The sequence below is a fragment of the Lynx rufus genome, unplaced genomic scaffold, assembly GCF_022079265.1.
Source record: "Lynx rufus isolate CCGP_SWC_20201006 ecotype Redwood Valley unplaced genomic scaffold, mLynRuf1.p SCAF_10, whole genome shotgun sequence".
In the NCBI taxonomy this organism is placed as follows: Eukaryota; Metazoa; Chordata; class Mammalia; order Carnivora; family Felidae; genus Lynx; species Lynx rufus.
The window spans coordinates 24,823,985-24,846,477 of record NW_025814824.1 but is presented as its reverse complement, the minus strand read 5'-3'; the positions used below and the strand labels follow the sequence as shown (position 1 = coordinate 24,846,477).

General features: G+C 36.9%; 1 protein-coding gene across 4 annotated transcripts in view; it reads left to right on the top strand.

Annotated features, from left to right (window-relative positions):
- The first annotated feature begins 137 nt into the window (after positions 1-137).
- Positions 138-22,493, top strand: part of GKAP1 (G kinase anchoring protein 1) — an 85,112-nt gene continuing 62,756 nt past the window's right edge. The window contains exons 1-3 of one of the 4 annotated variants that reach the window (XM_047102812.1): positions 138-219; positions 13,134-13,386; positions 14,815-14,958. In XM_047102812.1, coding sequence (XP_046958768.1) covers positions 13,177-13,386; positions 14,815-14,958 — 354 coding nt within the window. In that variant the 5' untranslated portion in view covers positions 138-219; positions 13,134-13,176. Of the gene's footprint in view, positions 220-6,514; positions 6,608-13,133; positions 13,387-14,814; positions 14,959-22,493 lie in introns of those variants that run through there. The other 3 variants (XM_047102800.1, XM_047102827.1, XM_047102819.1) reach the window with 3 other exon arrangements.

Sequence of the window (22,493 nt, the reverse complement as noted above, 5' to 3'; positions counted from 1 at the left end):
GCCGCGGGCATCGCGCTGCCTCGTCGAGCCGGGCGCTCGGAAATTTCTGGAGCCACGACCGGACTCGCTGTTTTCTTCCGTTCAGGTTTGGAAACCGCATCTCTGCCCGAGTTAGGTCTCGCCCAGCCCTGTTTCTTTCTCCGTGTACTTTGTGCGAATAAGTTTTGGAGCCTCGGTTGACAGCCTCTGGGTGAAATTTGGCTTTCGTTCATGAGTGAGGTATAGTGTATTACTTTTTGAATAAAGTGCTCCTTCTCCTCCTCCCCGCTAGCTGTTGAAAAGTAAATGAGAAGGGTTTTGAATTTTGTTTCTTGCCGTTTTTCTTTGGAACAGCCGTCAAAGAATTTTTGTCAGATCTCTAGCCTTTGGGGGGTTTAGTAGATGTTGAACAGTAATGACAAAAATGGCTTGTTTAATTGTCTTTTCTCTCAGCTTCTTTGATTTTTCACTCTTACCTTAGTCAGATTTTACGATTGAGTGGGTGCTACGGCTTTCATTAGAAGCACTAATTAAAGATCATCTTTCTTTTACTCAAAAGCCAGTGACATTTTTTCTACATCATTCACTGTTGTCTGTTTCTTTATGTAGTAACGGTGCTTGTGATTGTAACCTGAATCATCAGTTTAACATATTTGATTTGCAGCAATAGGAATGTTGGAAAAACTTTATGGGAAATTGAAATATTAAAAAATACTTAATCTGTGGAAATAACAGATTTTATTTCTCAACAGGTTTGTAACCGTCGTTGATATTAATCATATATCCTAATTAATGGGAGATATTCTTTTTTTTTTAAGTTTACTTTACTTTTTAAGTAATCTCTACACCCAACGGGTGGCTCAAACTCCTAACTCTGAGATCAAGAGTTGTGTGCTCTACGACTGAGCCAGCCAGGCTCCCCTAATTAATGGGAGGTATTCTTAATTGTTATAAGTGGTTATAACAGACTTATCTATAAGGTACCAATTTAGTGACTTCACTCTGTGGACTAAGAGCAAGAAACTGGAAGTTGACCAAAAGCATATTGGAGCAAATGAAAATACACTTAGTACTTGCTTGTACTTTTTGCTAAAATTAGGCGCAGATTGGATTAGGGAAGCAGTACTTCACTATGAAGAAAAAGTGGAATTTAGGACATACCCATTAAATTTACGTGGCTTGTTTGTAGTAAGTGTGTTGGGAGCACGGTTTTGGTATGTACTTGGCAAGTGTTGGTTGTGAACTTTATAAGAAGCCAAAGTGAAAGATTGCTTAGTTGTGTTGCCTTGAGGAACAGAACATGAAATAATATGTTAAAATTTTTTCACCAGGTACTGAATCACTGATAACTCAGTGCCATTTCATTTTATGCTCAATCTGTTTTTTTATTTTATTTTTTATTTTTTTAAGTTTATTTTGAGAGCAAGAGCACAAGTGAGGGAGGGGCAGAGAGAGAGAAAGAGAGAGAGAGAGAGGGAGAGAGAATCCCAAGCAAGCTCCGTGCTGTGAGTGGGGAGCTCAACAAAGGATTCAATCCCATGAACCCATGAAGGGGTTCAAATCATGACCTGAGCCAAAATTAAGAGGCGGTAGCTCAGCTGGCTGAACCGCCCAGGCGCCTCTCAATCTGTTTTCCTAAATCTAAGTTATATTTCAAGGAGGCCACTACCTTGTATTAATTTCTTTTTTTGATTAGGCTAAACTGGTTGATAGTGTTAATGGAAGATAATTATCATTTTATTAAAGAAATATATTTGGTTGTTGATTGAGGATTTTATACAGGTGTCAATTCTGGATTGCCCTAATTGTGGTTCCCAGGACTGAGATAGGGCTACTGCTACCATTTTTCTTGACCCTACAGAGCTCACAGTCTAGAGGAATGAGGTCATAGTGGCAGTAGTCCTCAGAACTTTGGTGGAAGAGCCTGAGAGTACTAACCATTAATCCTGCTGTTTACAGTTTAGGTTATTCATTTTTAGAAAGAGTTTATTTAATTTAAGTACCTGGTATATCCTAATTCTTTTTAATCAACACTTTAACCAGTATGTTTCTTAAATATGTTTCCTGAACAAAATCGGTTGCGATGATCACTTACTAGAATGGCATTTCTAATGAAAAAAATTTGAACTGCTAATAATCATTGTTCGTTCACATTTGCATTATGGGAATGGGGGGTTATCTATAGTGCACTTTGCATTTTCTTTTGCTGTGCATTCTTCTTGAAGACACATATTTCATTGCATAGAGAGCTGTGTACTTGGGGAATATAAATATTTTTTTTTAATTCAGTGAAATTATCTTTTGTGTGTCTGGTCCTGTGGTTTTGTTAGGGATTGACTTTCAGAATGTTGACATCATGATTGTAGGTGGCTAGGCACAAGGGTTAACAGATAATTTTAATGGAATCCATTCAATAAAGTAAATATAAACATACAGAAATATTACAGAGGGAATGATTTATTTGAGGCAGGTCAGAGAAAGCTTCATAGAGATGCTGGCCCTTGAGTAGGATTTTGAAGGATGAATAGAAGGTGTTTTTTTTTTTTTAATGTTTATTATTATTTTTGAGAGAGAGAGAGAGAGAGAGAGAGAGCGCGCACAAGTGGGGGAGGTGCAGAGAGAGACAGAGGTACAGAATCCAAAACAGGCTCCAGGCTTTGAACTGTCAGCACAGCCCGATGTGGAGCTCAAACCCACGAACTGTGAGATCGTGACCTGAGCCAAAGTCAGATACTCAACCGACTGAGCCACCCAGGCACTCCAAGAATGAATAGAAGTTGTAAGTGGAAGAGAGGGAGGGCATTTTAGGTGAAGGGAACAGAAAAAAGATATAAACAAGTAAAACTAAAAGTGTGTTCAGGAAATTTTTAAGTAGTTTATTTTGTTATAGCATCGGAGGAAGGACAGTTGCTATAGAAAGCCCTAACGTATGCTATAATATTTAATAAGTCAAATAATTGGCCTTTTGAATATTGAGTATATTTTTAAATGGAGATTTCACTATAATTTGATATTGCTGTCATCTCAAGTATAGAGCAATTAATAGTTTTTACTAATGGTAGTCTTTGAGAAATTATAGAATATTGCACTTATATGTTACAAGCTGCCTGTATATTTACATTTGTGAACTTATTTGTGTTCTTGTGCATTTTCACCTGAAACATTTGTTTTTAAATTGTTTTTGGGGGCGCCTGGGTGGCTCAGTCAGTTAAGCGACTGACTTTGACTGAGGTCATGATCTCACGGCTTGTGGGTTCAAGCCCTGCGTCAGGCTCTGTGCTGACACCTCAGAGCCTGGAGCCTGCTTCGGATTCTGTGTCTCCCTCTCTTTCTGCCCCTCCCCTGCTCATACTCTGTCTCTCTCTCTCTCAAAAATAAACATTAAAAAATTTTTTAAATTGTTTTGTGAATTTTCTTTTGTCTTCCTTCAGCTACCTAAGTTAGCATATGTTATTTTTATTTTTTTGTTGAGGTAAAATTGGTATATAACACATTAGTTTCACGTGTACAGCATAATTTATGTTTGCATATACTATAAAGTGATCGTCATAATAAGTGTAGTTACCTACTATCTGCCATCATACAGTTAACCCCTTTCATTCTTTTTCACCTATCCCCTAAACCCCTTCCCCTCTGATAACCACCAGTCTGTTCTCTGTATCTATGGGTTTTATTTGTTCTTTTGCTTTTTAGATTTCACATATAAATGAAATCAGATGGTATTTGTCTTTCTCTGATTTATTTCACTTAGTATAATACTCTCAAGGTCTATCCATGTTGTCACAAATGGCAAGATTTCCTTTTATGTGACTGAATAGTAAGTGTGGTATATAAACCACATTTTCTTTATCCATTCAAACATCACTGGACACTTAGGTTGTTTACATATCTTGGCAGTTATAATATACTTACTAGTGGAATTGCTGGAACATATGGCAGTTCAATTTTTAATTTTTTGAAGAATCACCATACTGTTTTTTCATAGCGGCTGTATCAATTTACATTCTCAACAACAGTGCACAAAGCTTCCCTTTTCTCCACAACCTTTCCAACACTTGTTCTTTCTTGTCTTCTTCTTTTTTTTTAACGTCTTATTTTTGAGAGGGAGAATACGAGAGGGGGATGGACAGAGAGAGAAGGAGACCGAGAATCAAAGCTGGCTCTGTGTTGAGAGCTGAGAGCAGAGAGCCCGATGCAGGGCTCAAACTCAAACCCTGAAATCATGACCTGAGCCAAAGTTGGGCACTTAATTTACAGAGCCACCGAGGCACGTCTCTTGTCTTTTTTGATAATGGGCATTCTGACAGGTGTGAGATGACATCTCATTGTGGTTTTGATTTACATTTCCCTGATGATTAGCAATGTTGAGCATCTTTTCATGTGCCCATTGGCCATCCTTCTGACTTCTTTGGAAAAGTGTCATCCAGATCCTCTGCCCATTTTTAAATTGGATTTTGTTGTTGTTGTTGTTACTGAGTTGTATGAGTTCTTTATATATTTTGAATAGTAGCTCCTTATCAGTATCTTCTTCCATTCAGTAGGTTGCCTTTTTTGTTTTGATAATGGTTCCTTTGCTGTGCAAATATCTTCTTCCATTCAGTAGGTTGCTTTTTTTGTTTTGATAATGGTTTCCTTTGCTGTGCAAAAGCTTTTTGTAATCCCATTTGTTTATTTTTGCTTTTGTTGCCATTGCCTTTGGAGTCAGATCCAAAACAAATACTGCCACGGGTAATGTCCAGGAGTTTAGCACCCATGTTTTCTTACAGGAGTTTTATGGTTTCTGGTCTCACATTTAGGTCTTTCTAAATGTGAGTTAATATTTTGAGTTAGTATTTTGTATGGTATAAGATAGTAATCCATATAAGATAGTAGTTCTGTTTCATTCTGTTGCATGTGGCTGTCCAGTTTTCCCAGTACCATTTATTGAAGAGACTCTCCTTTGCTTATTGTGTATATCCTCCTTTGTGTAAATTAACCATGTTTGTGTGGGTTTTCTGGGCTCTATTCTGTTGGTCTGTGTGTCTGTTTTTATGCCAGTACTATACTGTTTTGATTACTGTAGCTTTGTAATATAGTTTGAAATCAGAAGCATGATATCTCTAGCTTTGTTCAAGATTGCTTTGGCTATTTGGGATCTCTTGTGGTTCCATACAAATTTTAGAGTTATTTGTTCTAGTTCTGTGAAAAATGCCATTGTAGTTTTGATATGGATTGCATTCAATCTGTAGATTGCTTTGGTAATATGAACATTTTAACAATATTGATTTTTCTAGTCCATGAGCACAAAATATCCATTTATTTGGGTCTTCCTCAATTTCTTTCATCAGTGTGTTATAGGTTTTAGTGTGCAGGTCTTTCAGCTGCTTGGTTAAATTTATTCTTTTTGATGTAGTTGTAGAGGGGATTGTTAATTTGTCTTTCTGATAGCCTTTTTGTTTGTTTAAAGATTTTATTTTTAAGTGATCTCTACATTCAACATGGGGCTCAAACCTACAATCCTGAAGTCAAGAATCACATGCTCTCTGGGGCGCCTGGGTGGCTCAGTCAGGCGACTAACTAATGCTCAGGTCATGATCTTGCAGTTTGTGAATTCAAGCCCCACGTAGGGCTCTATGCTGACAGCTCAGAGACTGGAGCTTGCTCTGTCTTCTTCTGTCTCTCTCCCCTTCCCCACTCACGCTCTCTCTCTCTCTCTCTCAAAAATGTGAATAAACATTAAAAAAATTTTTTTAAATAAATAAAGAGTCAAACGCTCTGAGCCAGCCAGGCACCCTGCCTTTAAGTTATTTTTAAAAGGAGACTCAAAGGGAAGACGGGAAATATACAAAATAATCATTAAATTTCTGGACTAACAACGTGATTTGTGTAGTATTTTAGTAATAGATAAATGGCTGTTTAATTTCCAGCACTAGCCACCACATTCATAGACTGACCAATGTTGGCAGCTTACAGGATGTCTGGCGTGTGTTTTTTGCCTTGTGTATCTTAATTATGTCCATGTCACTTAAGGGTATATAAACATCTGGACATTTGAGTATTTGGATTTTAAAGACCATATGAGACAGAAAGAAAAGGGAAATAGTAGGGGGAGGGAGAAGAGCTCTATTTGAACCTGTTTATCCTAATATCTCTTAGCTGTGACTCTAGATGGAGATGTAGAAGTTTAGGACACAAGACTGAAAGAATAGTGTTCTGAAGGAATAGTAACTGTAGCCATTCCCTGAACTAGTGTCTTTATTTTTATTTTTTATTTTTTTTAATGTTTGTTTATTTTTTGAGAGAATGAGAGAGAGACAGAGACAGAGCATGAGCAGGGGAGGAGCAGAGAGAGAGCGAGACACAGAATCTGAAGCAGGCTCCAGGCTCTGAGCTGTCAGCACAGAGCCTGACGTGTGGCTCAAACCCACGAACTGTGAGATCATGACCTGAGCTGAAGTTGGATGCTTAACCGACTGAGCCACCCAGGTGCCCCTGAATTAGTGTCTTTAAAATGCCTGATAATTTCATGGTCTGCCTGTTTCTCCCCTTTTCTCTTCAAGGTTTACCAAAAAAAAAAGGTTTCAAATGAATCCCTGGATTGTATAACATGACTATCTTTTTGTAACTTCTGAAAAGTTTGTTAATGCAGGTAATGTTCTCCTAAAAGTGTGTAGTCTTTGACAACTGCCGTCTGTCATTTGTCTTCTTCATCACTAACATGAAGACCAGGGGCATCTCAATGTCAATCTGACCTGTAGTTGGCCCTTTTTAAGTTTTGATACAGGGCAGGAAAAAAATCAATATTGCAGTGATTACCTTATATTTACCCTTTTGAATTTAGGCGTAGATGACCATTTTCCCTTTTCAAAATGAATTTTTTTCTTATAGAAGAAATATGGTCATTATAGAATATTTAGGGAAATAGTGAAAACTGTAGAAAAGACAGTAAGCATATTGAGTAATCGCATGGATTTCCTTGTTTTTGGTATGTATGGAAATAATATTCATATTTACAAATTGGGGATTGTTTTTATATTTTTATTTCCTTCTTTCATTTAAAATTTACATTTCCTTTCTCTTCCACTTCTGAAGTACTAGTTAGTGTACCCTTTGACATGGTGCATAGATTTCTTTCATGGCTATTGAGGTAGACGATGTGTTAGCTCTTACCTTTTTTTTTTTTTTTTTTTAATGTTTATTTATTTTTGAGAGAGAGAGAGATGGGGAGCGCAGAGAGAGAGAGAGAGACAGACAGACACAGAATCCAAAGCAGGCTCCAGGCTCTGAGCTGTTTGCACAGAGCCCATCGTGGGGCTCGAACTCATGAATCGAGATCATGACCTAAGCTGAAGTCGGTTGGATGCTTAACCAACTGAGCCACCAGGAGCCCAATTTTTTTAAGTACGACGTGTAACACAGATGATCCAGCCCTTCCAGTTGTTTCATTTCCCTACCCTCTATTCTGTTCTCCTGTTTTACATCCCTGCCTCTGACCAAACAAGGAAACATTATCCATGAACATTTCTCTTTCCAGCTATCCATTCTTAAGTTAAAAAAGTATTTTAACACATGGTTGCTGAAGTGTAGCATAGGTAGCTGCCTCCTCAGAAAAACTTTTTGTCTTTTCACTGTTTTTCAATTAACACTATTCTAATGCTTTCTTTTCACTTTGTTGTTCTTTTATTATTTCTTTACATTCATTCAGGAATTGTTTATTGTTTGTCTGCTGTGTTTAAGACGTAGTCCTTACTGTGATTCTTGGGTTTCAGGTAGATGGGTGTTTCCCTTCTGCCATTTGTTAGGCATAATCTTCAGGTGTTTGACTGTCTTCAGTGGTTGACTGCTTGACCACTACTTCTCAGTGCCTAAATCCTTTTTCCTTTCATAAATTAAAGCCTTAGCTTTGAGAAGGGCTGGATGTTAAGTTTCATAACACTTTCTGCAATGGAGTCAGACAAGCTTAGCCAAATTTTTAAATAGCTTGTGCCAGTTCTGTGCCTTTTAGGACCTGGAGACATACTTTAGTTAAAAATCATAGTAAGAACACCAGTAGATGTTTGTATTTGAGTGCTTCTGCTGTACTGGCTACTGTTCTAAGCTCTTCACGTATATTATTTAACCTTTACAACAACCCAGTGAGCTATGCACTCTTGTCCCTATTTCACAGAGGAAGCAGGTGGATTGCTCAGGAGCTCTAAGCAAGCAGCAAGTTGACCAGGTTTGACTAGGCCTTCTTGCTCCAGGTCAGCACTCATAAGGTAGTGCTTTCCTGCCCTCTGACTTCTGCAGTACAAACATAAAAGACCAGAGCATCTCATTGTCCCCAAACTGGGAGGAGATCTACAGCGTCTTTAAAGAGCTGGGTGGAAAAAGGTGTTACATTTTCTTTATAGTATTTGATTAGGATAAGTAAGACAAAATATAAAGTATTAGGAAAGATATTAAATGTTGTATTTGTATAAAACTTCAGAATCTTTTCAGGGTTTCTAATGAGAAAATTGTGCTTGCTTCTATGAACATAAATTTTTAAACAGGTTTATCCATGAAATAAGAATATACAAGTGGGTGTTGTATGTAAGTGATGAATCACTAAATTCTACACTTGAAACCAATTTTACCATATATATTAACTAATTAGAATTTAAATAAAAACCTGAAATCAGAAAAAATATACTATTCCTGACCCAGACTTTTAGATGATGTTTTCTTCAAATTGAGTTCTCATTGAAATTTTGTTTAGCTGAGTAGGTAATTAAAACAAAACAAAACAAAACAAAACATTTTTGTTGTATAACTGTTCAATAATTTGTAACAATTGAAAATATTTTTAGAGAATTTAAAAGCATTTCTCTGAAAATGTAATAAAGAATTTTTTGTGTGATAAAATGAAAGGAGTTCAATAAGACTTTGTAACTACAAGTGTTTAAAATGACAAAACTCTTTTTGTCATTTTAAATGACAAAAATGAAAAAGCAAATGCTTTTTCAGAAAGCATGTGCATTGTTTGAGCAGTCACCTTGCAGTTAGATTTATGCCATTAAAAAGGCATATCACCGGCAAGTGGGAGGAAGTACCTGCCACTTGTGAACATAGAGCTTTCAGGCCATTACTTGGAACCTTGCTCACTAGGAGATTCTGTGCTCTGCCCCTCCGCACAGCAGCTGCTGCTCCCTGTACTGCACGGCTTGCATTTGGGGCACCTAGAACACAAACTCTTCCAACAGTTCCTTGGACCTGCCTACTCTGATGGGCACCGGTGCCTTCTACACTTGTCTGAAGAAGTAGATTTCCAGGGACTCCTGCACTGCCCTCTTCACAGTTGACAAATAACTGCAGAGCAGCATGTGCACGTGCTGTCCTCTGGGGAGCACCACACAAGGCTGCCTGCATCTGATGGTGATGGGCCCAGCATCTCTGAATTCTCCAGGGTTTTCTTAGGTGCCCCAAGGACTAAGGGAAACAATATTTGAGGATACGTCGGTCAGAAAGCTCTGCCCTATGCCACAGAAAGAAAATTTCTGTGAGCTTTGTGGAGATGTTTTATTTTTTTTTTTAATATTTTCTAAGGTTATTAATTTTGAGAGAGAGAGAGAGAGAGAGTGTAAGAGGGGGAAGAGCAGAGAGCAAGGGAGAGAGAGAATCCTAAGCAGGTTCACACTGTAAGCACACAACCTGATGCAGGGCTCGAACCCACAACTGTGAGATCATGACCTGAGCCAAAATCGAGTCAGACGCTTAACCAACTGAGCCACCCAGGTGCCCCAAGATGTTTTAGATAGACAATTGTGAACATTTAGCTCATGTAGAACAATCTAAATGTGAAATTCATGGTTTTGATATTAGTCCTAGAGTGGAAAATAAATTTATTTGTGCAAGAAATCAGTCACGATAAGGCCAGATTATGCTGTAATAACAACCTGAAAATTTCAGCAGCCTAAAACAGCAAAGTTGCTTTCTTGCTTAAGCTACATATCCATTACAGGTTAATAAGGAGATTTTATTCATTGTAATTTCAGACTCCATCAGACTTGACTGATGGAGACTCCAGCTCAGCATATATTTCCACAATCACAGAAATAGGAACCACATTCTGGCTTTTAAAGCTTTTTAAAGCTTATATTTCACTGGCCAAAGTAAATGACATGGTCATGCCTCCCATTCAGTAGGAGAGTGGTATGTAATTCTCCTTCAGGGAGGGGCAGTAAGTATTTGTGAATGGCTGACACATGCAATTTATAGTCCCAGGAGTTAACATTAAATGTGGCAATAGTTGTTGAAAAACTGTACAGGATCTTTGTACCTAAAGTGCTCAAAGCAACTAAAACTTAAAGGATTTGGGGTGTCTGGGTGGCTCAGTCGGTTAAGCGTCTGACTTTGGCTCAGGTCATGATCTCACGGTTCCTGAGTTCATGCCCTCCATGGGGCTTTCTGCTGTCAGTGTGGAGTACACTTCAGATCCCTTGTCCTCCCCCTCTCTCTCTGCCTCTCCCCAGCACCTGCACTCTCTCTCTCTCTCAAAAATAAACAAGCTTTTTTTTTAAAAAAAGGATTTTAACGTGGCATGTTAAAGTTGAAGCAGTATTAATGCTTTCCATAGTGTTTTTGAGTCTTGAACTTCTTTTTCATTTTGTAATATAGTATATTCTCCCATGTAGTAACTTAATTCTCATGCTTACAGCAAAGATTAAGTCTAATAATATGTCGTAATTGGGGCGCCTGGGTAGCTCAGTCGGTTAAGCATCTGACTTAGGCTCAGGTCATGATCTCGCAGTTTGTGAGTTCGAGCCCCGCGTCGGGCTCTGTGCTGACAGCTCAGAGCCTGCAGCCTGCTTCAGATTCTTTGTCTCCCCTTCTCTCTGCCCCTCCCATGCTCATGCTCTCTCTGTTTCTCAATAACAAATAAACGTTAAAAAAATATAAAAATATGTCATAATTTATCAGTGTGATGCCATCTCTATGTGTCATGGTATTCAATCTTAATTTGCATATTTTTGGGTATAGGAGCAATAAGTATTAACATGGTTTTATAATAAAAATACTCTGATTTAGTAGCTACTAGGTAGCATCTTCAAATATCAGCTCTTTTTTTTTTTAATTTTTGTGCATTGTTTCACAAAAAAATTGAAAGCTTTCCAAATAATTTTCCGGATTCTTAGGTTAAGATGGAAGTTTGAATGCATGCTTCTCATTTTCGTTCCCTCATGAAAACATATAAACTATAGTATGTGGTTAGCTTTCAAAATGGACCTCAGTGATTCTCACTTCTAGTATTTGTACTTTTGCATAGTCCTCTACCATACTGAATAGGGGGGAACCTGTGGAAAAAATAGGATATTTTGGAAATGACAGTAGCTGGTTTGGATATGAGTACTGTGCCTCCAGATAGACATGTTAAAACTGTAAAGACAAGCAAATGAATAACACGAAAATTAGGATAATTATCTCTGGACAGGGTGAGTTGGATGCTATTGCGGAGAGGCACAGGGTGAGTTAACATTCTGTTAATCTTAGTGCTGGGTAACTGGAATGTTCATTTATTTAAAAAAATTTTTTTACTGAGTTGTGTACTTGATACATTTCAAAATAAAAATGAACAAATTTCTTAATTTCACAATCTATTAAGAAAATGTGGTTCTTTTGGGGGCACCTGGGTCACTCAGTTGGTTGAGTGTGAACTTCAGCTCAGATCATGATCTCAAGGTTTGTGGGTTTGAGGGGTTGAGCCCTGCATCAGGCTCTGTGCTGACAGCTCAGAGCCTGGAGCCTGCTTTGGATTCTGTGTCTCCCTCTCTCTCTGCCCCTCCCCTGTGCTTGTGGTCTGTCTGTCTCTCTCTCTCTCTGTCTCTCTCTCAAAAATAATAAACATTAAAAAAAAGAAAAATGTTTTTGTTTTTTTTTTTCCAACGTTTATTTATTTTTGGGACAGAGAGAGACAGAGCATGAATGGGGGAGGGGCAGAGAGAGAGGGAGACACAGAATCGGAAACAGGCTCCAGGCTCTGAGCCATCAGCCCAGAGCCTGACGCGGGGCTCGAACTCATGGACCGCGAGATCGTGACCTGGCTGAAGTCGGACGCTTAACCGACTGTGCCACCCAGGAGCCCCTGTTTTTTTTTTTTTTTTTTTAGTTGAAAGAGTACCAAGTCTTCTAGAGTCTTCTAGTAGTTACGGGGCTTCTTACTTTGAACTTGCAGAGCAAGGTTCAGCAAACCTAGGTTCATGTCGAGACTCTGCCAATAACTTGCAGATTGACCTTAGGCAAGTCACTTAACCAGTCTAAGTACCAGTTGCCTCCTCTGTAAAACTAAATGATTTGGGTTAGATATTACTGCAAGACCTTTAATATCCTAAGTGTATAGGTATACTCAAGGTATGCTGAAGCTAGTGAACCAGAAGATAATGTGGAAGGTGATTTGAAAAAGTTTCCTTTGGTTCTCTATTTTGTTGTCAGTTCTGTGACTTAGTAGCAGTCTCCAGAATCAATTTTAAGGTAGTATTTTGTGAATGATAGGAGTGTTTTTCCTTTTCTACTCCTTTTTTCCTGTCTTGGAAGTTGGAGATTAACATGTAGTTAGTTGGACTGAGGGTCTCTGCAATGTAAAAAATAATCCTACTTCATTGTAAACCATGTTGGTTTAACATGTTCTCTGTACATATGTATATATTACAGCAGTACACTTAAAAAAGAAAAAAAAATCATGAATTTTTGAAAACCATATATGGAAAAATGAATACATTTTATTGGTGGTAGTCTTGCAATAGTTGTGAAATCTCGTATCTTTTCTCTATTTTCTATTTTACAGTTGTATATTGCTTACTTAAATTAGAAAAGAATATTATTGCCAGTAGGCCTTATGGGTATGAATCCAAATATTGCTAAATCCAAGGGCGCCTGGGTGGCTCAGTTGGTTGAGCCTCCAACTCAGTCTCAGCTCAGGTCTCGATCTCCGGGTCATGAGTTCAAGCCTGGTGCTGGGCTGTGCATTGAGTTCCACAATGGGTGTGAAGCCTACTTGAAAAAAAAACAAACAAAAAAACCCCCAAAAAACTAAATCCAGTGTTGGGAGAAGTGTGTGTGTGTGTGTGTGTGTGTGTGTGTGTGTGTGTGTTGTTCTAGAATCTAGAACAGATTTTACTGAGCATATTTACTCATCTGCCTCTTCTCCTTCCCTACAGGAATTATTCTTGACAAAAGTATTTTAAAATAGAAATCGTTACAATGGCCTCAGCAGTACTTAGTTCTGTTCCCACTACTGCTTCTCGTTTTGCCCTATTGCAAGTAGATAGTGGCAGTGGTTCTGATTCTGAGCCCGGAAAAGGCAAAGGTCGGAATACTGGAAAGTCTCAAGCAAGCAAATCAACTACAAATGAGAAAAAGAGAGAAAAAAGAAGAAAAAAGAAGGAACAACAACAGAGTGAAGCAAATGAGGTAATAATTAGAACTATTTGTGTCTGCTCTCCCAATAGACTGTGAGCAGAAGTCCAAACCAAGGGGTCAGCGAGAGCCAGGCTCTCTCTGAGACTCTGAGTAGAGCCCTTCCTAGGCTCTTCCTAGCTTCTGTGGCTGCATCATTCAGTCTTTGCCTCTGCTGTGACTTAGCGTCCTTTGTGTGTCTCTGTCTTCACCTCTTCTTGTGGGGACAATAGTCATATTGGTTTAGGGCCCATTCTCAGTGAAACTGTATTGTAAGTTATCTTGATTACCTCTGCAAGATCTTATTTTCTAAATGAGGTCCCATTCACGGACACCTGAGGGTTTTAGGCCTACTACATATCTGTTGGGAGATTACAATTCAATCCATAACAACTTCTTAATAGTTTTATCTCTTGTTTCACTTGCTGTATCTCAGATCATGATGATGTGACTGTTACTTGAGACTGGTTTAGCCAGTCCAATTTTAGCTCATCATGTTATTTTGTGGACTAGGCCCTGTATTTTTAAGGACTAGCAAAGTAGTTGCTGGAGTTGTTTAAACTTTTAAATTTGTAAGCCATTAAACTTTAATCTTTTTTTTTTTTAAATTTTTTTTAATGTTTATTTTTGAGAGGGAGAGAGAGCATGAGTGGCAGAGGGGCGGAGAGAGAGGGAGACACAGAATCTGAAGCAGGCTGCAAGCTCTGAGGTGTCCTCACAGAGCCCGACGTGGGGCTCAAACTCACAAACCGCAAGATCATGACCTGAGCCAAAGTTGGACACTTAACCGACTGAGCCACCCAGGCACCCCAACTTTAATCTTTTTGAATCCCACTGTTTTGCTTTTTTAAAAAATGAAGTATAGTTGACATACAGTGTCATGTATGTCACGTATGTGTGTTTTAAGTACTTTGCATCTATTGACACAGTTAATAACAACACAACAACCCTGTAATAATCAGTAATGATATATTATCATTATCCCCATTTAAACATTTTTTTCTTTTACTTGGGGGTAGTTGACACATACTGTTACATTAGTTTCAGGTGTACAGTATAGTGATTCAACAGGTTTATCCATTATGCTATGTTCACCACAAGCCATACAGTGCCATATTAGCTTCAGGCGTACAACATAGTGAAAAGTACACCTGTTATCCTGTTTTTCACTTTTATAAACTTCTTCCTTTAAGTAAAGCAGAATCATTAAAATCATGGTATAATAGAATACAGTCCATTTTCACTTATTGTTTCATTTAGAAACCCACCAATATTATCTAAATACCTGTGAAGTTATTATTTTACAAAGATTAAGAAAAGCACAAATAGTGACTCTGAGCATAATGAGTGGAATAGAAATATTATTGACTTCTTAACAAAAAATCATTAGTATTCTAGAATTGGTAGACTGAGTTTAATGATTTTTGTTCATTTGTTTCATAGCTCAGGAATCTTGCTTTTAAGAAAATTCCCCAGAAATCCTCCCATGCCATTTGTAATGCTCACCATGAGCTTTCATTACCAAACCCAGTGCAGAAGGATTCACGAGAAGAGAATTGGCAAGAGTGGAGGCAAAGAGATGAACAGGTACAGCTAAGTAAATCAAATTGTTTTGCTTTGTATTTTGATGAATGTGTGCATTTTTATTTAATTATTTTTTAAGTTTATTTATTTATTTTGGCGGGGGAGGGGCAGAGAGAGAGGAAGAGAGAGAATCCCAAGCAGGCTCCGTGCTGACAGCCCAGAGCCTGAGGCAGGGCTCGAGCTCATGATTTGAGATCATGACCTGAGCCTAAATCAAGAGTTGGAGGCTTAGCTGACTGAGCCACCTAGGCACCCCAAATTTATGCATTTTTAAAATGGCAGTGTATCTGAATCCATGACAACACTATTCTGATGAGCATATTGTATTGGATTAATTCACACATCTTTTGCTTTTACTGAGAGGCTCTGTTTTTTATCTAGGAAAAAGTTGATATATTTGTTATTTTATGTAATTCAAAGCAGTTATTTTGTGAGTTTTCAGTTTATATGCCTTTTTACAAGTGAGGGAGAGATACAGAAGTTAAAACAACAGGATTAAATTCTTTCATGTCAAGAGATGAGTATTTGTAGGGTCAGAGGTCTCTTGTTAATACTTAGTCACAGTTTTGCTTAAAAAAGAAAAACTTTGAAGGTAAACTTCCTCTTCAACTTTGATGTAACATAGTATATGACATTTGTTAGTTTAACTTACTTATATGATATTTTGTGCTTCTATTAAATAGATATCAGTAATAACCAAATGAGGTAATTTTTAAGACCAGTTTCTTTTTCTGTGTGGTGTTCAGGAAAATAACATACTAAGCCTAGAATGTACTCTAGGAGATACTGGATGTATGAGAAATGAATAGTTACTTATTTGCTTACTTGTTAAACTGTCATTTAATCCATTGGGAAGAGGTATTGTTTTATCAGATATTTGGCTTAATAGAGTGCTATACCTATCATGCTTCAGTTACTAGTTTTAAAAGATTTAGAGTATACTAAACTGTGCTCTTAACACATCAGCTGTATTAGTTATCACATTTTCATTAGGATTGTGTAGTGCCTTAGGCTCATCATCACAAGCATCAGTTATTATACAAGAGCTGTTTGCAGATGCCATTTAAAAGATATTTCCAGGCAGTGGATACTAGATACATTGTCTTGTATTAAACCCTCTAGTTTTTATTTGATTATTTCTTTTTTTCCTTCTATGGCATTTATTATGACAAATTCTTACAAGTATAAATGTAATGATCTACTTTGTTTAGACAGTAATGGAATTTACCAGTGTCTTCACCAGAGAGAATTTCTCCCAGTGGCCCTAAGAGCACTGGAAAATTAATGAAGGAAAACTACTCAAATTTGCACCAAAATCCATTTTGTGTAATGTGGGAACCTGAGCACAGATATTTGATTGCCCTTCTTCCTGCCCCTACTGATTGCTGCCAGAATGACCAGGTAATTATGAAAAGGAAATAGTTGCCATGGCCCTGGCCCTATACAAGAATATCATCCCTGGCTCAGGAACTTTGAGGAACTTCTGCTGGATATGCTATTGATGGGCCACTTAGGAAAACCTGGTAGCATATTTGGAAGTCTCACTTGCAGAAAATAATCAAGGTCATGAGAAGTAGAGTAGATGCTAGGATAATTAACACCGATGAATGACAAAGAGATAAAGGCAGACCTTGGAACAGATGGACAGTAAACCATTTGGAATCTATTTTACTGTGTGGAATAACAAATTTTAAAAGTAGGGACCAGGCAGTGACTAAACTAGGCAAAAAGCCTGTAGAATGGTGGGTGTTCTCCGACACAATAAAGAAACAGCACAGTGAGAAATTCCAGTATTGAGGGCTGAGCCAGACAAAAAGCTGACTATAGAAAACTAGCCTGTTATGTGGCTACTTTTTTCAATCACAAAAGAGAAATTATGCTAAGACAAACTTTCCTACTCCTAAATCACCAAGGTGACTTTGGCTTCACAGAGTCTCAGCATAAAATCTGGCAGCTGGCATTAAACAGCAACCAGGTGGATAGTAAACAAGCATCCACTCCGTCTACATATGAGCAAACAGTGGAACTTAGTTGATCTCATCTCAGCTGAAGAAGTTTGTGCCATGTGAAAGGAAAAGAACATTGTACTTGGTCTCCAGAGTGAAAGCATACTTTGAAAAATATTTATTACAGGGAGCAGAAGTTGATTATAGACAGCACCTGTTCTTTTAATAAAAACCAAGGAGCTAGACCATTTTGTAAAAGTCAAGGGGATTAGTAATGATATATATATATATATATACAAGGTGAGGTGAAAAAGTGCCAAAGAAGTTGAAAAGAGGGGTGGGTGAAATAAAAAATTTTGGGGAAGTAAAATCATAGAATCTAAAATTTCATTAGGAAGACTAAAGAACAGAGTATACACTGAAGAAAATTGAGTCAATTGTATGAAGGAAAATTTGAGATAAATTTTGCCAATAAAATCAACCTAATAGATTGGAACACAGAACTGAAATCCAACAGAGGCAGAGTTAGGGTCCCTAAAACAAATAGAATAGAGGCAATCATTAAAGGTAATGTTGATAAAAATTTTCTTAAAGGACTTGAATCTGAGCTTGAAAGAACTTTTAAGCCTTTTTCAAAGGATTTTTTGGGAAAACTTTTTAAAAATTCTCTTAAAAGTAATTTTAAGAATAAGAGACACAAAAATAATACTATAAATATATGCATGGGAGAAAACAGGTAAAAAATTAGACCAGCTACTTTAAATGGCAGAATTAAAATGTTAGGACCAAGAATTCTGTATCTAGCCAAGATGTCATATTTTTGAATGCTAAAGAAATATATTCCCAGACATGCAAGGGCTAAGGAGGCATACTGCCATTATTCTTTCTGCAAATTTTTCTGAGATACACTCTTTGCCAATTAAGACAAATCTAAATAAAGAGCACAATTGGAAAGTACCAGTGGCGAACATTGAAGCTAATTCAATACATAATTAACTCTCAGTAGTGTTTGTAAATTGTTATTAATGAGAACATAATTCACATGAAGAATTTGTCTAAAATGGAACGGAACCCCTGTTTTTGAACACAAAAATTGGTGAGGAAGTAGGTTGGGGAAGCCAGTAGGTATTTTAAGATTTTTCATATTGATGACAAGATACATAGTTCCAAGTGTGATTTTTTTTTTAATTTAAAAGAACTATTTATACACAAGACTTTTCATTCTATAAGTTTTAAATCAGTTGAAGAAAAAGAATTAAACCTGGTCCATATAAGCAGAAGTTATAAAGTAAAGGAAGATGCAAGGAAGCCTTTGAAATAAGATATGAAAAAGGATAATAGACAAATAATTTGTTTTATAAATATAAATAGTTGAATTTACCCATTAAAAGACCAACGGGGGCAAACTGCCTAGAACACATTTTGATCCTAATTCTTATCTTTTCCTTAATATTAAAAGTTGTGACACATTGACCTGAAAGAATAGGTTCAGACTATTCAAGATATTATATATTTTGCTGAGGTATGTTATGGAAGTTGCTAGAAATTGTAGAGATGATCTTCAATGCAATATTAGTATCTTAAGAAATGTTTGTATCTCATTTTCCATTTCGTAGACTTGTATCCATCTCAGCATACTTCAGAGTTGGAAAGATAGTGTTATATTTCCTATTTCTTTGCAGAATGGTATACATCAAAATGAGGTATATGCTTTGCACTTGAAATGCACAAGTTTTATGTGATATATGAAGTATGTGAATTATATCTTAGTAAAGCTGTTTTTAACAGATGAATAGGCCTGCTTTGATTTGGTCATATTTATAATTTTTACTACTTTTAATATTGAATTAAGATCAAGAGACATACTGTTCAGTAATACCTGTTGCCTGGGAATAAATCTGTGGAGATATTGTTCAGGTATAGTTATATCTCCTTTATTCATGATACACTGATATTACTGATTCCAGTGTACCTTTTTGTAACTCTACATCATGGCTCAAAAATAATTAACTGAATAGAAAAATTTCTTCTCATGGTAAGTTTTTAGTGATAAACCAATCAAAATTTGTGTGTTTCTTCCTCTTACTGATTCAAACCGCACATCACTGGTTTTATCTGACTCCGAAGTGGATTATCTGCTAGCATGTGCACAATAGTAATTGTTCTTTCACATTGAATCCTCTACTCCATTTGATTAAAGGTGTTTTGCCAATAGCTTGTTCTATGTTTGTGAGTATACTATTTGTCATTAACCTGATGGCTGGTATAATAAGACCCTTGGCAATTGTTTGACTTGCATGTGTGTCTCTATATCTCTATAAGGAGTGCAAATTCAAATGAATCCTCTGTATTTTGGGGCTCTTTTTTTAGCAACAAAATTCATCACTTTTCTTCTGGAAAAAGCATTACTTGGTACTTGTTCTGGAAAAGACTCCTACAATTGTGCTTTGAAAGTGAAACAAAAACTGGTGTCTTCAGGCTACAGGTCTGACCATGTCTCATAGCAGGCAGCTAGGAACAAATAGGTTGACTCAACAAATCAAAATTTCAAATAGTCACTGTCTTAATTTTCTATTTATAATTTTCCTTTTCAGTTGCTTATATGGTATCGCTCTTGTCCTGACACAAACAGATATATATTCTGTATTCACTGTATTTGTGTCCTGTTCATTTAAAAACTCAGGTGTTTTTTATAAGTTGCAATGTTTATAGTTCTGTTTTCATTCCTACTTTTAATCCCTCAGTATATGATTAAACCAATTTTGTTCCTTAGAGATACAAGAGAGCATACAACAAAAATGCAGACAAAAAATGTAAACAACACTCCAAGAATAAATAAATACTAAAAAAAAAATTTTTTTAAGGGGCACCTGGGTGGTTCAGTTGGTTAAATGTCCGACTTCAGCTCAGGTCATGATCTCATGGTTCATGAGTTCGAGCCCCGCGTCAGGCTCTGTGCTGACAGCTCAGAGCATGGAGCCTGCTTCCGATTCTGTGTCTCCCTCTCTCTCTTTGCTCCTCCCCCTCTTGTACTCTGTTTTTCCTCTCTCTCAAAAGTAAAAAAACATTTAAAAAAATGTAAACAACACTCAAAAGACATCAAGATACATTAACTAAAATGAACTGAACCTGATAATTAGTGTGTACACATAGATCCAATTTTTGTAGAACATTGACAACCTTTAAAATAATAATGTTCAGTAAGACTATTAGAAGATTTCTGGGAAGATAATTCTGCTTTCCAAATTAGTGAAAGATAGGTGGTCCACACTCGGAAGATCATGGAGTTAGAGGATGACAGGGCACTGCTGCTGTTGTGACTAAATAAACAGTTGGCTGCAAGCGTGAGAGGTCTTCAGAATGATGTTCTGTGTTGTGTTATAAAACCCTGTTCCCATGATGCCTGTGGGAAATGAGGAGTAACTCTTCATTTAGAATTGGTTTTGCTTGAATTTAAAATGGGTAAAATTGTTATGGTACTTAGGCTTACAAATCAATTTTTAAAAATCTAGTTCCAAAATGTTTACCGTCCTTTCCGTTTTTCATTGGTTCTTCATACTCCTTAACTGATCATAAGCCCTTGAGCTATAGGTTTGTTTAAATAGAAAAAAAAATGTTTTACTACTAGATGAGGAGTAGGAGTCAATGAAGGAAGCCAAGAGGAAGGGGTTCTGAAGTACTCCATCTTGGGCACATGTAAGTATTTTCTTCAATCCTATAGGCATTGTAGTACCTACCTACCATTTCCTCTTTTTCTTCCTTTCCTCCTCTTCTCATAAATGAGGAATTCTCTATTTGCAAGCTTAATAGAAGATACTTTTTAAAAATCATGGTGATTTTTGTGTTTTCTTGCCTGGTACCTGTCTTTTAGGCTCAGACTTTTCCCCTGTTGGTTCTGCCTGTACGTGTTCTGATGAATTAGGTTGACAACTGTATTTATAGTAGTCTTATGATTAATTAATGCTGTAAGATATGTTTAGAGAATTTAGAATCATGTTTTCTTTCTCTTTCTTGAAGTTTTAGTCTTATGCTACCGTTCTCCCTGTTATCTAGGATCAAAAATCTTATCTTTAATTCATTCTTCTTTCATACTTCATGTTCAGTTAGTCTTCTAAAACTTGGCTATTCTTTTCTAAGATATAGCCTTTATTTTCTGTACTTTTATGTTCTGGTTCTATATGCTGAGATTACAGAGGGTTAGCCAAACACATTGATTCTAAGCCTTTATTTTTATAAGGGTTCAGTTTATTTCTTTAAAATTACTTTTATCAGCATTTCTCCTTCAGCTGCCCTTAGTCTGTAATTTTTAGGGAGTGTCTGGAATCTAATTCTACCCTACCTAAGCAACCTCATTTTCCACTATACTCCAACATAGAGAAGGGGAATTCTAATTCACTGTTTGTAACTCTTGTGGCAGGCAGGCACTGTGCTAGGTACTTTACATGTATTAATAGCTTTAAATCTTGAAAACTACTCTGTAAGGTTGATATTTCTATTTCCTTTTTTATATATGAAGAAACTGAAATTTACAGAACTTCTGTAATTTGCCCAAGGTCACAGCTAGCATACATGGAATTGGAATTTAAATTATCCACCTGTGTGATCTCCCAAAGCCTGGATTTTGTTCACATCTTTCTTGTATTGAATTCACACTTTATCAGGTATCCCCTTTCTTTATCAGTGTCACCCATAATACATTATTTTTAATATCATACCTTTGTTCACTTGGGTCTTTCCTCCTGAACTACTTCTATTCCCTTTTCTACCTGTCCAAATTATATCTGTCATTTAAGGACAGACTTAAATCAATGTCTTTTCTGTATGCCTCTCTAAATTTTATTTGTTGTATATGGTTTTTTTCCACCACTTTTGTAGCACTTTCAACATCTTACTCTATTTTCTGCACTTCATATGTGTTAGTCCCCAACTGGAGTAGAAATTCTTTAAGGGCAAAACCCATACATATGCTGTTTCTTTAAAGCCCTACAGGCAAAGCACATAGAAGGTCCCCTGTTACCTTTTTTTTTTTTTTTTAAGTTTATTTTGAGAGAGACAGAGACAGCATAAGTGGGAGAGGAGCAGAGAAAGAGACAGAAAGGGAGAATGCCAGCACAGAGCCCGATATGGGGCTCGAGCCTATGAAACTGAGATAGCGACCTGAGCCGAAATTAAGAGTTGGACACTTAACCAACTGAGCCACCCAGACGCCCCAGGTTCTCTGTTATCCTGTTGGATCATACAGATATTTTTGGAAGATTTGTTCTAGTTCTTAGAAACTTAAATTGAAACTTAAATCATTTTTGCCTACTTATGTTTCCTTGTATACTAGTTGATGTTAAAAATTAAAAGTTCTAAAGTGCTATTTAGAATCAAATGCTGAAGAGAACCATAGTTTTCACTTTAAAAGTTCTATCTCATTGTTTTTATCATACTATTGGAATCAGCTACTTTAATATTCAACTGCTACTAGTTAATGGAAAAAAGAATAATGACATCTTGCAAGACTCCCAACTCTCTAACCTCTTCTCCTGCCTGCTAACTTATTTTTGGAATATCGGTCAGAATATGTAATATATTGGAAATAATATTAAA